We start from the raw sequence: 13,692 nt of genomic DNA, 5'->3' as shown, positions 1-13,692 counted from the left end.
TCAGATACAACTGCCATTATTCTCAAGAGCCTTCTATTATTGAAGAATGTATGATAAGTACACTGCAAAATGCAAACAAAATCTCATGGACATTCAAAGAAAGGAGGTAGTACATGTGTTTGAGAGGCCTGGGAAAGTGGGTGAGATGACTCTTGGAAGATGGGTTGAGCTTTGACAAATAAAGGAGGAGGGAGAGGCAATGGGTGGTGACATATGAGCCATCTTCAGGGAACACTGACTAATCTAGGCTACAGTCCAGGATATAATGTTTAAGGATTGAAGTAAGGCTAGGAAGGTAGCTGAAACCATACCAGGAAAGTCAGAACAATGAGGCTGTACCTAATATGATAAGATCAGAAGAGAAGATGAGATACATGGGCTCATCTTTAGGAGTGTTTTCAGTCAGCCCCACAGAGACCTAAAGATAAACTCAACAACAAAGAATAAAAGCTCCCATAGGACACTTGAAGGTGAAGAACGAGTGAGAGGCAATGACAGGATCAAAAACACACACCAGGGTAGCTGGAATAATTGCTATTGGACACACACCAGGTAGCTGGAATAATTGCTATTGGCAGCACAGGTAGATATCAGAATGGTGAGGAATAAAAAGTGTTTTCAATATACCTTTGTAACAAACCTGCACATGCAACCCCCTGAACCTAAGATAAAAGTGAAAAAAAAAATACAGGTAGAAAACAAAGTGTATTGAAAAAGTATAATTATTATGCTTACGGTTTTCAAAATAAACATTTCAGAAAGCGTCACTAAGTAAAATCCCCTTGGGGGTGGGAATTTTAAGTCTGCTGAGAAATCTCCAAGGTCCCTTCTAGTTCTAACTTCTTTGGAATGACTTTATTTTACAGATGAGTAAAGTAAGGCTGAAAGAGGTGACATGGCTAATCAGTGGCAGAGCTGGAACTAGACCCTGAGCCTTATAAATTCCAGGACAGTGTTCATTTCATGGCAGCATATATCTGATGGTTTCCATTTCACAAATGTAACAATTTAGCCAAGGAGAGATATAGCTGGAAAAATTCACTAGTTGGATCCAGATATTCATATTCATTCCCTGTTGTGCTGCTTTCTGTCAGACTCCTGTTCTGATAGGCATTGCAGGAAACAGGAATATTAAAACAAGCAGGCCTTCCCCCATAGTCTTTTATTGCGGAAATATTATTTTGACCATACCACACTCCAAATCATGACCATATACAACTATAGGAACTCAAAACCAAGTATAGCAACTACATCCTAAGATCTCCCATCAACCCTAAATCTCATATGCATTTACAGGCTTTCAAAATTAAGGTCTGTTTCCAATTTCCCATTTGTATAGTAATGTCAATCTTTTCCATTAATTACTTTATTTTCCTGTGTCTTTCCCAAGTACACATTTCTCAAACTTTGAGGACGGCTTATGAAAATGACAGAGCATTTTCCCTCAGTGATGTTTTCATACTTGTAATTTTTGAGAACAATTCCTTGAGAGATGTTTTGGGAGCTGTATTCCAGAACTCATTATCTTCATGGTCTTCCCTGGTAGGGTGGATAAATGATCTTGCCTTAAGAGTTGCAATGAATCTTCTGGTTTCAGTAGAAAAGATTATTCTACTTACAGAAGCTGCAGGAGTAGACTTTAAGCCCAGGGACTGGCATGCCTGGGATTGATCCTAGAAAAAAGATGGATTCTCACAGGACCCATTGAGGAATGAGTGAGTTGTTACCAGTTACTTGCAGCTGGTGAATGTTCTGAGCATTTGGGAGGGAAGGGTATCAGCCCAGTTAATAAGCCTTTCCTGAGAGAGGAAAAGATGGCTTCACAGGTACTGAATGGGAACCTCATCCTTGTTAGGGTATCAATAAAAGCTGGGCCAGGGTAGCACTCCCACCAGGAGTGCTGCAGACTCCTCTTCTGTGGGGCTGTTTCAAAAGTTCTACTCTTCACCTACAAAGTGCCTTCCAGTCAGTTATACCATGGCCCTATTATGGCAGCCAAGTGACAAGTGATATATATATCACTACAGTGCAGCGTGATATATGCTTTGCAACTGATGGAATGAGTATAGATGCCATGAAACAATAGGAAGGAAAGAGAAGAGGAAGGTATAGAGTTGGGATTTTGCCAGGTAGAGAAAGGGTTTGACTGTGTCTACCTGGGGAGGAAGAAAGGAATTTAAGCAACAAATAACACAAGACATAGAGGTGGGTAAGGGCACAGCTATATTCAGGAAATGGCAAAGATAACTGGAATTCATGAGGAACTAGCCTAGGGTGAGATTCTGAAGAACCTCCCCCGCTATAAAGGAAATTAAGTTCATCCTGCAGAAAGTCTGAGACAAACACTTATTATTGTTATACTATTATGATTATCTTCTTGGATGTTCTAAGTTTAGAAAGAACACTGATAATAGCAAGTGGATGAACTCAGTGTCAAGGTATCTAGAGTCTGGGAGACTAATCTGAAGCCTTTGTAGGAGTCACAGGCCCAGAAGAAAAGGGCAAGAACTGGAAAAGAGGCAAGAGAATCAGAATGAGGCATGGAATCAAGAAAGAATAGGATCTTAGTCACTTGTTCACTATGGGACAGTAGAGAAGAGAATGAGGCAAGAACAACTTTTGTCATCTGTTTTTTTCCTTCTTGGAATTATTTCCATGGGATACATTCCCTGTGAAATGTCTGAGTCAAACAAAGGGTAGAGTAATATAGTTCAGGGAAAATAATGTACATCACCATCACCATACATGCAGATGTTGCCCCACAAGTGGGCTAGTCTTAGTTACAAGTCTTTACTTTTATTGTTTTGTTCAATGCAACTGCTTGGTCATAATTTTTTTGTATTTACATGTATTTCATTACTGGTAAAATTAGAGAGTTTTCCCCCCTAAAACTTGATTTAGTATTTATTTCTTCTGATATTATCACCTCTTTTGTTTATTAGCTGTGTGACCTCAGGCAAGTTATTTAACTAAAGCCTTAGAGTGTCCTCACCCATACATAGGGGAAAGTAATTATACTTATTGAGGGGATTGTTGTGATACAAAATGAGATATCAGAGTAAAAGCCTAGCCCTGGCTTGGTGCAGAGTAAGAATTCAGTGGATTACTGTACTTATAATAATGTGTTGATGCTATTGCAAATCTTTACTTATAAATGTATAATTTGTTGTTTTCTCATATAAACATTATTTATTTTATTCAATTAATTGATTTCACTAGGAAAAAATACTCTGTTTTTGAGCTGGAATAAGTGTATTAGTAAATTGTGTTATCGTAAGTTTGTTGGCTCTTAAATGTATATACAAGTTGTACTTCTGCTTCTCCATTTCTGCCTAGTTTTTTTTTTTTACTTTCATATTTTAAATGTGTATGGTACTCTTTGAAAAGTTCTCACTTCATACATGTTCTGAATTTGATAAGACATGTTTTCCTTCATGATTCTTTTGCTAGTTTGCCCTTTCATTTATTTATTTTGTTCAGATTTTAGAACCACTTTGTGAGGATATGTAAAGTAATATTCTGGCACCCTAATTGGAGCCTTGTTAAATTCATAAATTATCTTAAGAGATACCATAATTTCTATTTAGCATGTATTCGTTTTCTGTCAGGAGCTTATATGCCTACCTGTAATTGAATCTTCCTTACTTTTCCCATTATGTTTTGTTGTTTTCTTTATTTCAGCAAAGGACTGGGAGACAGAAGCCTTCAGTTTGAATTTCAGATTCTTGAAAACCAACTTTCTCAATCATGTTCTCGGGAAAGTAACTATGTGTTCATTTCTAAGAATCATGTGAAGGTGGCTCTGTCTACTGAGAATCTACTTCAAATCCATGCTACTAAAATGGAGCTAATATGCGTCATTTCCTCAGCTATAATTTGGGGAGGTTAATACTTGTTAAATCACTAGACTGCTATAAGGTTTGCCCATAAACATTGTAAATAATGTATTCAAAATTATTAAAATGTTAGAATATAAAAAACAGTGTGATATAATAAAATGTAATTATATAAACATTTTTGTTTTCTCATGAGCCAGTAAGATTCCAGAGGGGAGGAACCATGTCTTCATCTCTTGGTATCCACAATACTTTACATGGTGCTAGACCATAACAGGAACTCAGTAAGTAATTATATGTTAGGGAATGAATAATGATAAAAAAAAAAATAAAGAAAAGGAATAGGTTTAGGGAATGGCATGGTCTGGAGAAAAATGAGTTTATTCAATCTTACTAGTACCTTAACTTCATCTCAATGTATTTATTTTCTGTTGTTTTTTTGAGACAACAAGGTCTCTCTCCGCCACTGTGCCTGGCCTAATCTTCTTATAATTCAACATTTATTAACACATCCGTAGCTTTCCTTTTGCTAGGCTCTCCTTGTGACAAAATTTTACAACTTTATATTAATGTGATGTATGTTATTTGTGTCCTAGAACCTTTCTAGTATTTCCCCCTTAGTATAGCTGCTCTGCTGAAAATGAGACAGGAGCTGGGAGCTGAGTGAAGGAGAAGATGGAAGTGGAGGGAAATGTTATATAATTATCCAACATTTGACTCCAGAGCCAAGAACCAGAAATATGCCAAGATCATAGTAATAACCATTGTCATACCAGATACTAACCAGAAGCTTTCCATATACTGTTCTTAACCTCAAATTAAGGTGAAACAGAAAGACTTCTGTCTGCCAAAACCATAGTTCAGGTTTTTGGTTTCCTTGTAACCTTTCTGGCTGCCCTAATGTCTAAAGCTAAAACTCCTTTTCCCACCATATCTGCAGCATGGAAAGAAGAACGCTTGTTTAAGTCTTTGGCAGTTCACAGAAAAGAATATTTTGTTTAGAATTACCATTTGTGGGAAATTATTAAGTACACAAACACATTCCACTTATTTGATATCTTAAGCATTTTGTTCTTCTTCTTCTTCTTCTTTTTTTTTTTTTAAATAATCTCAAGGGCTAACAATGTGACCTTATCATGAGAATTGGCCAAAACTCAAATATTTGCATTGACGAGCTTCTAGGCTTTTTGGTTCATTTGTAATATGGAGTCTGATGCAGATGCTTTATGTAGCAGAATGACCTTTCCAATTTTCTGAATAAAAACAAAATGAACTTTTAAGGTACAGGATCATTCATGTCTCCTATGGATCCAAAATGCGTTAAAAACTCATTCCATGTACAAACTCTGGAGGCACGTCCATGAGTCCTATAATAAAATCTGCATAGTAGTTTAGATAGCACTTTCCCTCAAATTATCTAATTGTGCTGAAATCCGCATTATAACTCAGTGAAGTTGATAGGGCAGGTGATTTTATTATTATTTCCCTTTCCCATCTCCTCCTTTTTATTGCACAGATGGATGAACATGAGTTAACTTAGAAAGCTTCAAGAGACCCAGTCCCAAGCCTGGTTTGCTGAGTTCAATTCCCACAAATCAGAGTTTCTCAATCCAGGCACTATTGACATTTTAGGTTGGATAATTGTTTGCCGTGAGGGCTGTCTGGTGTACCACAGAATGATTAGCAGCACCTCTGGCTTCTACCTACTAGATGCCAGGAGCACCACCCCATTGTGCAACAGTTGTGACAGCCAAAAATGTCTTCAGACATTGCCAAATGTCCTTGGAGGTGGAGGTGGGAATCTCCGGTTGAAAACCACTAAAAGCTTTTCAGAATGCCAAGTCACCTGTTAAGTGATAAGTAACTCCACTTCTACAGAGACTACCTCCACTTTCTATCTGCTGTGCTTTCCAGGACATAGTTGCTAGATGTGTCTTCAGATACCAGCTAGTTGTTTCCAGCAAGAATATTACAGGCAATGAAATAGTTGTTCCTTATCCACAGGGGATGAGTTGCAAGACCTCTATTGCATGCCTGAAACTGTAGGTAGTACTGAACCCTATGTATACTGTGTTTTTTTTCCTATTCATTTCACATGAGTGGCCAGGAATTTCTCACCGTTATCAACTCCTGCTTTCTTACCTGTAAAACAGCGATGATTCTGTGAATTGCCCTGTAGAGCACAGGCTGAGCATTTGCCTTTGAGGTAGACTGATTGGGGGGGTTTCAGGCGAGTGACTTAACCTCCCTGTGCCTTACTTTTTTCAGCTGTAAATGGTAATTCCAACAGTGCCAATCCACAGGGCTATTGTGAAGACTACATAAGGCAATGCATAAAAAGGGCTGAGAACAGTGTCTAGCACAGCTATGCGCTCAAGAAATGTCACTTCTATCATTTTTAAGGAATGTTCTATTAAGTGATGAACAAAGCACTGGAGTGGGACTGTAAGTTTCAAATGTCACAGAACATGTCTACTTCATTCACCATTGCATCCTCAATGTCCAACAGTGCCTGGCACAAAGAACGTATTTTAAAAACATTTATTGAAAAAATATAGCAGTGATTAGGGCTGAGGAAAACTGACTCCCAGGTTCCACTCTGAACCCTGCCACTATTTATTGCCCATCTCACCCACTGCGCCCAGCAGTGAGGCCTTGGAAAAGCCACTGATTCTAGATCTCTCATCTCCTGTAAAATGAAGGGATGATGCAAAAGACCTATAAACTGTAGCACTATAAATTATAACCGACACTCTTAATTCTACTATACTTTTTAGGAAAAAGTTTACAAAAACTTTATAACAACCTAATTTTTGCTTGAAAACAATCCACAGTATAAAGACTCTACAAAGTTGCTGAGTTATAGTTTTCAAAAGAAATTTAGTGATGATTGTTTGCTTCATCAGAAAGGGCAGTAAAACTTGGCACTAATGCCATCACTCAGTGGTGTGCCACTTTCCCCCCAAGAGTTCTGTAGAGAGGGAAAGAAAACAAAGCTGAAAACAGAGTAATCAATGGTCCGGCAGTGATATATTAGGCCTTTCTTGGTTGTCCAATCCTTCTGGCTTGTATGTGAAAGAGAAATGCTTGACTCACTTACAGGCAATGTAATCAAAGTGACTTAAGCTTTCAGAGTCTGTTTCTCTACCTATAAAATGGGACAGGGTAATACCTACTCTCAATGGGAGTATCATGAGCATTATATAAAATAATCAGGCAAATGGCCAAGAAAGAAGCACACTTTCAATTAATGGAAGTTATTAATAGCATAATAATAATTGCAATTATTTACAAGAGAACCATATCCCTATAAATGTTAACAGCATTAAGAGTAATTCTTCTGGCTAGGTATCACATAGTATATAATTTTTTTTTTTTTTGACACAGAGTCTCACTCTGTTGTCCAGGCTGGAATGCAATGGCATGATCTCGGCTCACTGCAACCTGTGCCTCCCAGGTTGAAGTGATTCTCCACCCTCAGCCTCCCAAGTAGCTGGGATTACCCGGGTGCACTACCATGCCCGGCTAATTTTTGTATTTTCAGTGGAGATGGGGTTTCACCATGTTGGCCAGGCTGGTCTCTAGCTCCTGACCTCAGGTGATCCACCCACCTTGGCCTCCCAAGGTGCTGGGATTACAGGTGTGAGCCACTGCACCTGGCCAGAAGTGCTAATGTAGTACCCAAAGAGACATCAGACAAAGAAATGCATGCCAGCTGGGTAATCCTTTTTGTGGAAGCGCTAGATAAGAGATTAGGAATGCTGAATGGTGAGCTGGGGAAAAATTAATGTTTAAAGTTAGAGAAACAGTTGGGTCAGAAAAAAAGAACATGAAAAAGCAGTATAGCTCAGTGGCTAAAGCACTACCTAGCTGAGTGGCCTATTTGCTTCTCCACCTGGGAAAAAATGGAGCTAGCAATACTGAACAAGATTGTTATAAAGGGTTAGAGAGTTAATATTCATGAACAGCTTAGAACAACACCTGGAATACAGTAAATGCTATCTAAGAACCTGTTACATAAACTAGAGGGGTGACAATAATGGCTGAAGTGACACAGAATGGCCTGTTAAGAAGCCTTTGTTGGAGAGACCAGCAAAGCGGCCTTCTAAGGGCACAACCTGGAAAGCTACTAGCTTTTTCATCCATTCCACACCCGGGCTCCTCCTCTGTGCAAGGGGAAGTGCCATGGCTGTGAAGAGTCAATTCACATTTGAAATGGTAGAGATGAACCAGTGGCTGAGGCAGAAAAAAATCTCTGTTGATACTGGGAGTAACAGAAGCACGTGTATAGACAATATGCTCTCTCTTCCTGTGGGCTTCCACAGTATTCCCTGTGTATTTCACAGCATCCCAGTTAGACAGAGATCCCTGAGGGGGAAACTGAGTGCTGTCCACTGTGGAATCCCCCCTCCACAGTGCTAAGTATGTGTGGAAGCGAAGCCAGAGTGGGCATAATTCCTCACCTGTAATTACTGAGCACTAAGTACTTGGACCCCTAACTGCTCCACACCCTATTTTCAACCCTCCATATTGCTCTAAATAGCTCAAGGTCAATGTGTCAATGTGTGGGAGAGGAGAGACGTAATCCCAGAACTTAGGCTTTTGAGTAAGAACCAAGTCTTCTTTGTAGTGGTGGCCTGAAAGTACGCAGTGGTAATACCAGCTAAGAAGCCTTCTGATGGGGGGAATTTCCTCCAGCATCGTTTCTCAGTCCATCCACAAACACCTCAAAGCTGGTACAAACAAAACTGAACTTATGAGCTTTGCAAATGAGCTGATCTTTTCTTTCCTTCCTTCTCTATAGCCACCCATCTATCAAATTCTCTTCTGTGCTTTCCTTGAGAACATCCCTCTCATACAGCCCTCTCACTAATCTCTGCCAGCACCTTACAGGATCACACTGGGATTACTACCAGAGGGTCTTACTGTGATTCTGTCTACATATCATTGCAAGACACAGCTTCCTAAAATACACGTTTCATCATATTTCTTTCCTGTTCAAGATCTAGGCTCCCTATTCCTTACCTTTACCCAATCTACTTTGGTTATCAAGCTCCTCCATATTTGGGCCCTACCCTACCTGTATAATGCACATACCAACTTACTTACTAAGGTCTGCACGTAGAATCTCCTGTTCTGTTTAATGACCTCACAGCACTCATCATTGAAGTTTTTCTCTTATTTAATCACATTTTCTAAAATGTTGGCTTCTTGTGCTTTGCCCAGGTTGTTTCCCCTTTTGGAATAACTTAATCCGTTTCTGGCTATTCAAGTACCAGCCCTTCAATTAACACTGGAAACCACCTGTGAGGCTTAGATAATGTATAATTATATTACCTTGCGTTTCACCCTCTGTTGCCTATGTGTAGGCACAAGTGTTCCCTTCTCAAAAAAAAAAAAAAATTATAAATTTCTTGAGAGCAGGGAGTTTGCATTATTTTTACTTATTTGTCCAATAAATATTCACTGAGCTCCACTGTTGTGTCAACCACTGCAATGGGCTTTGGGGTACAATGATGAACACGACAGACACAGTCCCTGTCCTCACAGCATTTACATTCCAGTGTGTATGGGCCATGTGTGCTTCTGTGCATATGAGTGAAAGAGATGAAAAAATTTACACATAGATAAATTAAAAACTGAGGTTAAGTACCATGAAGACGAAGTATGGGGTGCTGAGAAATCATGACAGAGCTTCACAGCGAAAGAAAATGCCCCTGAGCTGAGATCAGAAGGATAAAATAGAAATAAACAGGCAAACGTCCAAAGGTCTCAAGAAGCCTGGTGTCTTAGGGGAACTGGGAAAAGGTCAGTATCCACAGCTGCAGAGGGCAGAAGATGAGCCATATGAGACAAGGCTACTGAGAAGCAGGCTGGGTATATATAGTTCCTGACACTGTACTAGAATCGAGAAGCACTTGCTAAGTGAAAGTAAACTTTAGGTGTTCCTTAGGAGTAATAATGCACAATGGCAAAGGTTATTTCTGAAATATTATTGCTTGTACATTTTATTTTTCAAATAATGCTGAACACCCAAAGCTTAAAAAACATGCATACTTGTATAACTTGTGTGCTTATGAATCTTCATTTTACTGACCCAAATGTGACCAGTGAGGATGCAGGGTGAAGGAAATGGCCCTTTGAAAAGGCTCCATGTGGCATTAATAAAGAGAGGATCTGCTGCTATCAGCTTCCGATTTTTGTCTTTCTCAAGTTCAATAAACAAGGCATGGACCAATGACAACTATGACATGGACTACAGTCCATTCCACATTACAAGTTAGATGCCAAAATGCTTTACATAGGCCACCTAACAGATGGTAATATATTTCAGCCAATACCAATGTGAGCAGGATTCAATCCAGTGACCCCAGAGGTGAGAGGTTGTATATCCAATTACAAATTCCCACTTTCCTTAAGTGTTAAGATGCCTAAAGCAATATATTTTATTTATATCAAGATGCATTGTATAAACTATATTTGATCAAAGAGATGACTTCACATTCTCAACTTAAATCAAAGAATGCTTACTTAAGTATTTTTTTTAATTGAATCAGACTTTAATGCCATCGTATAATCTTTTGGTTAACAGCGCTCATCTTGATTATTCTAACAAAGGGAAACATGGAAATTAATACTTACGTTGTAGAGCTTATGTCATCTATAAAAATACACATTAGAAAATTCAACAGAGGTACCTGGGACATCTGTGAAGGTTTCTCCAAGGATAGACACGTGGAAATTGAGTCCTAAGTCTTTAAGACGCATTAATACCTTAAAAAAGCTTTCCGGATCTTTATCATGCTCCCTGGAAATAAACACACAAAATATAACTTGTGTTACCTTAGGGCATATGTTAGGAAAAGTGGTTTCACTTCCTACAGTATCAATTTTTTTTCATGGTCTGTTGCTGGCTGGGGAGCCTCTGGTATCCAAGCAGAGATTTCTTCCTATAACCTCACACTATAGCATCAGCAGTGTTTTCATGTCCACAAACTTGTCTCTTATGATCTGAACCTAGTCCTATTGAAGTTTTAAGGATCTGCAGCCTTAAAGGAGAAATCTGCCTTTTCACATCTTAAGGCTGGACTACAGAAAGTATAGTGTATTTACTCTTCCCTAAAATGGTTAATTTTCTACTTAAAAAAGGTTAAAAATAAACTTTTTTCTTAAATGTAAGAAAAGACCAATCTTCAAAGGCTGACTCTCCAATGATCATGAGAATGTACCAAAGATGCTTTTCATTTCCATAGGTCTGAATACCTTCCTCTCACATTTACTGAGCTCCTTTGTGCCCACAAGGAACGCACAATTTAGGGAGATTAGAGACCCTCTCACTAATCTCTCATTTTAAATAATTGAATGGAGAATTATAAATACATCAAAAGGAGGTAGGTCTGGGTCTATGTCTGCTGAGTATTAACTTAGGAGTGGAGTTATGCACATATAAAAGAATAGTAATAAAGATAATTCTTTCATTTAGCAGAGGCTTTGGAACACATGGATTATTTTTTGTTTGTTTAGCTTGTCAGTCTTCTTTGTAAATGACAGAATGAGAGGCTAAAGGACAATAACATTTTTAAAAATTCTACAATTAAATCACATCAAAATGAAATGAGTTTTTTTTAACATCCTAAGGTGTGAATATTTCAGTATTTCTTGCATTTAATTACACTGTTTTAAATTATCTTATTTCAGACAGATGTGGACCAGATGTCTTCAAAATATTTGGTTTTTATTTATAATTCAGAATTTTAGCTTCTTTTTTACATTATGGAAAAACAGTTATATATCAGCAATCGAATTCTTCATTTACTAATTATGTAAAATAAATCTGTAAATTGATCAAACTGCTATATGAAATATGAAAATTACATCATTCAGGAAATCTCATGAAAAATGACATCTGCAACCCTAAATGTGTCAATTCACAATTCAGTCAATATTTTCAGTATCATGAATTAAAACAAATGTATCTTCTAATTAACATTTTAAAACAGCATTTATAATCTTATGAAATTGTAATATCTTATAGAATTAGAGTTCTATAACCATTTAAGTTCTATATCTCTCAGTTTGATTTAGTTCAAATAATAAAGAATGCAATGGTGAAATGCTCATTGCTTTTTAAGATGATGTGTTTTACATACATGTACCATTGGGAAGTTTCTGGATAGTTCTCATAGGTATTACTGCTACGGGCAAGAACAAAGACTCGAAACAGTTTGAAAGTAAAGAATATGCCATACGCCGTCTTCAGCCATATCAATCAAATTGCTGCCACCTAATCTATACAATGTTCTTTTAGTCTGATTCTCTAGGAAATACTTAGATGAAAAGATTGGAAACTATATAATACATCTTAAAATGGTAGTATCACCAGAGGGAAATCTAGCTATTCAGTTCTCTAAATTTTTCATTTTGAGTTCCAAAATTTTGGCTATGGATACCTAAGAGATCTTATATTTTAAATATGGCTGCTTTATTTTTATTTTTATTTTTGGTATAAAGTAAAAGTAGATGAAGTTTGGAGTTGGGAGGAGGTTTAATCGGGTAGAGCTGTAGTTCTTACAAGATTCCAATGTGAATATTTTCAAAGCAGCAGGCTTTATAAACCTCAATTTTCAGTGTTTTTATACAAGATAAATGCATTACAATCCTGCTGTATTCTTTAGCTATTTCCTATAGGTGTACAAAAGCTTTCATATTCAATAGTTACTCTGCATAAGAACACAAAAGAGATTTGTGTGAATCCCCTCTTTTTGTTTAAACTGTAATATATGGCCAAATGCAAGGTGAGATTTTTTCATTCCCAAAGTTATCCCTCAGAAAAAGAGGTATTTTATACTAAAGTCCTTATAAAGTCTCTCATAATACCAGGCACTCTCTCAATTATTTTATTTTAAACAAAGTACTGTTTAGGGAACATGGATTAGCCTGAAACAACTGATGAGAGTTTTGGATGGTTTTAGCAATCATTCACTTGATGGGACTGGTAAAAACAGAAGCAAAGGAATTTAACATTGAGTTGGTAATTATTTTAGGAGACATGACCTAACAATTCTAAGTGCTGGATGTTGCTGAAAACAAGTATTTTAAAGATCACTAAAAAAAGTGCTGGATGTTGCTGAAAATAAGTATTTTAAAGACCACTAAAAAAAGTAACAGTTAAGTGGTTACTGGAGATAAGTAGTAAGTGGGTATTTTTTTTCTTTTTTTATAGTTGGGGAAAAGATTTCCATCATACACAGTTTCACAAAGTCCTGTACCCCAAGCTACTCAGACTCAATTCCAGATGACAGGTGGTGAAAACAGGCCAGCTGCCTGAAGAGGTGCCACCATTATGAAGTCAAGAATGCATGGAAGGGGGAATTGGACCAAAACTCCTTCATGAAATGTAAGAGTGGGAAAAGAGCAACACTTCTAAAAATTCTTACTTACAGTATGCATTTAAAGTATTATATATGTCTAAATTACTAAATTACATATTATAAATATACAAGTTTATTTCATCTATGTTATGCAAACTTTAATATAATCAATTTAGTTGAAAAAAATTTGGGGTTTTCTTTTTAGAAAAACGAGAAATTGCCTAATATTCAATTATTAAAGATGTACACAAATATTTGGCTACAGCCATATATCAAGGCACAGATGATATTCAATGGCAGAGCTCAATATATTTTGTTTAGTAAAGAACTCATTCTAGCTATCTAATGGATCATCCATAGATTTTACCCCAGAGCCTATGACATTAATGCACCCATTTAGCATACTATGTGAATTTGTCTTAAATTCCTTTCTAGAAAATTTAATGTGAAACTCTCATACATATGATTTTAAAATAAAGCATTAA

The 13,692-nt window shown here is 37.3% G+C and overlaps 1 protein-coding gene across 13 annotated transcripts in view; it reads right to left on the bottom strand.

The window, feature by feature from the left end:
* Positions 1 to 13,692, bottom strand: part of GTDC1 (glycosyltransferase like domain containing 1) — a 421,645-nt gene that overhangs the window by 14,133 nt on the left and 393,820 nt on the right. For all 13 annotated transcript variants that reach the window (XM_058434258.1, XM_058434259.1, XM_058434260.1 and 10 more), the window contains one exon: positions 10,535 to 10,644. In XM_058434258.1, coding sequence (XP_058290241.1) covers positions 10,535 to 10,644 — 110 coding nt within the window. The remainder of the gene's footprint in view (positions 1 to 10,534; positions 10,645 to 13,692) is intronic.

The sequence above is a fragment of the Hylobates moloch genome, unplaced genomic scaffold (genome assembly GCF_009828535.3).
Source record: "Hylobates moloch isolate HMO894 unplaced genomic scaffold, HMol_V3 SCAFFOLD_24, whole genome shotgun sequence".
Lineage (NCBI taxonomy): Eukaryota > Metazoa > Chordata > Mammalia > Primates > Hylobatidae > Hylobates > Hylobates moloch.
The sequence above is the reverse complement of the archived record's forward strand: the minus strand, read 5'-3'. Positions and strand labels throughout refer to the sequence as shown.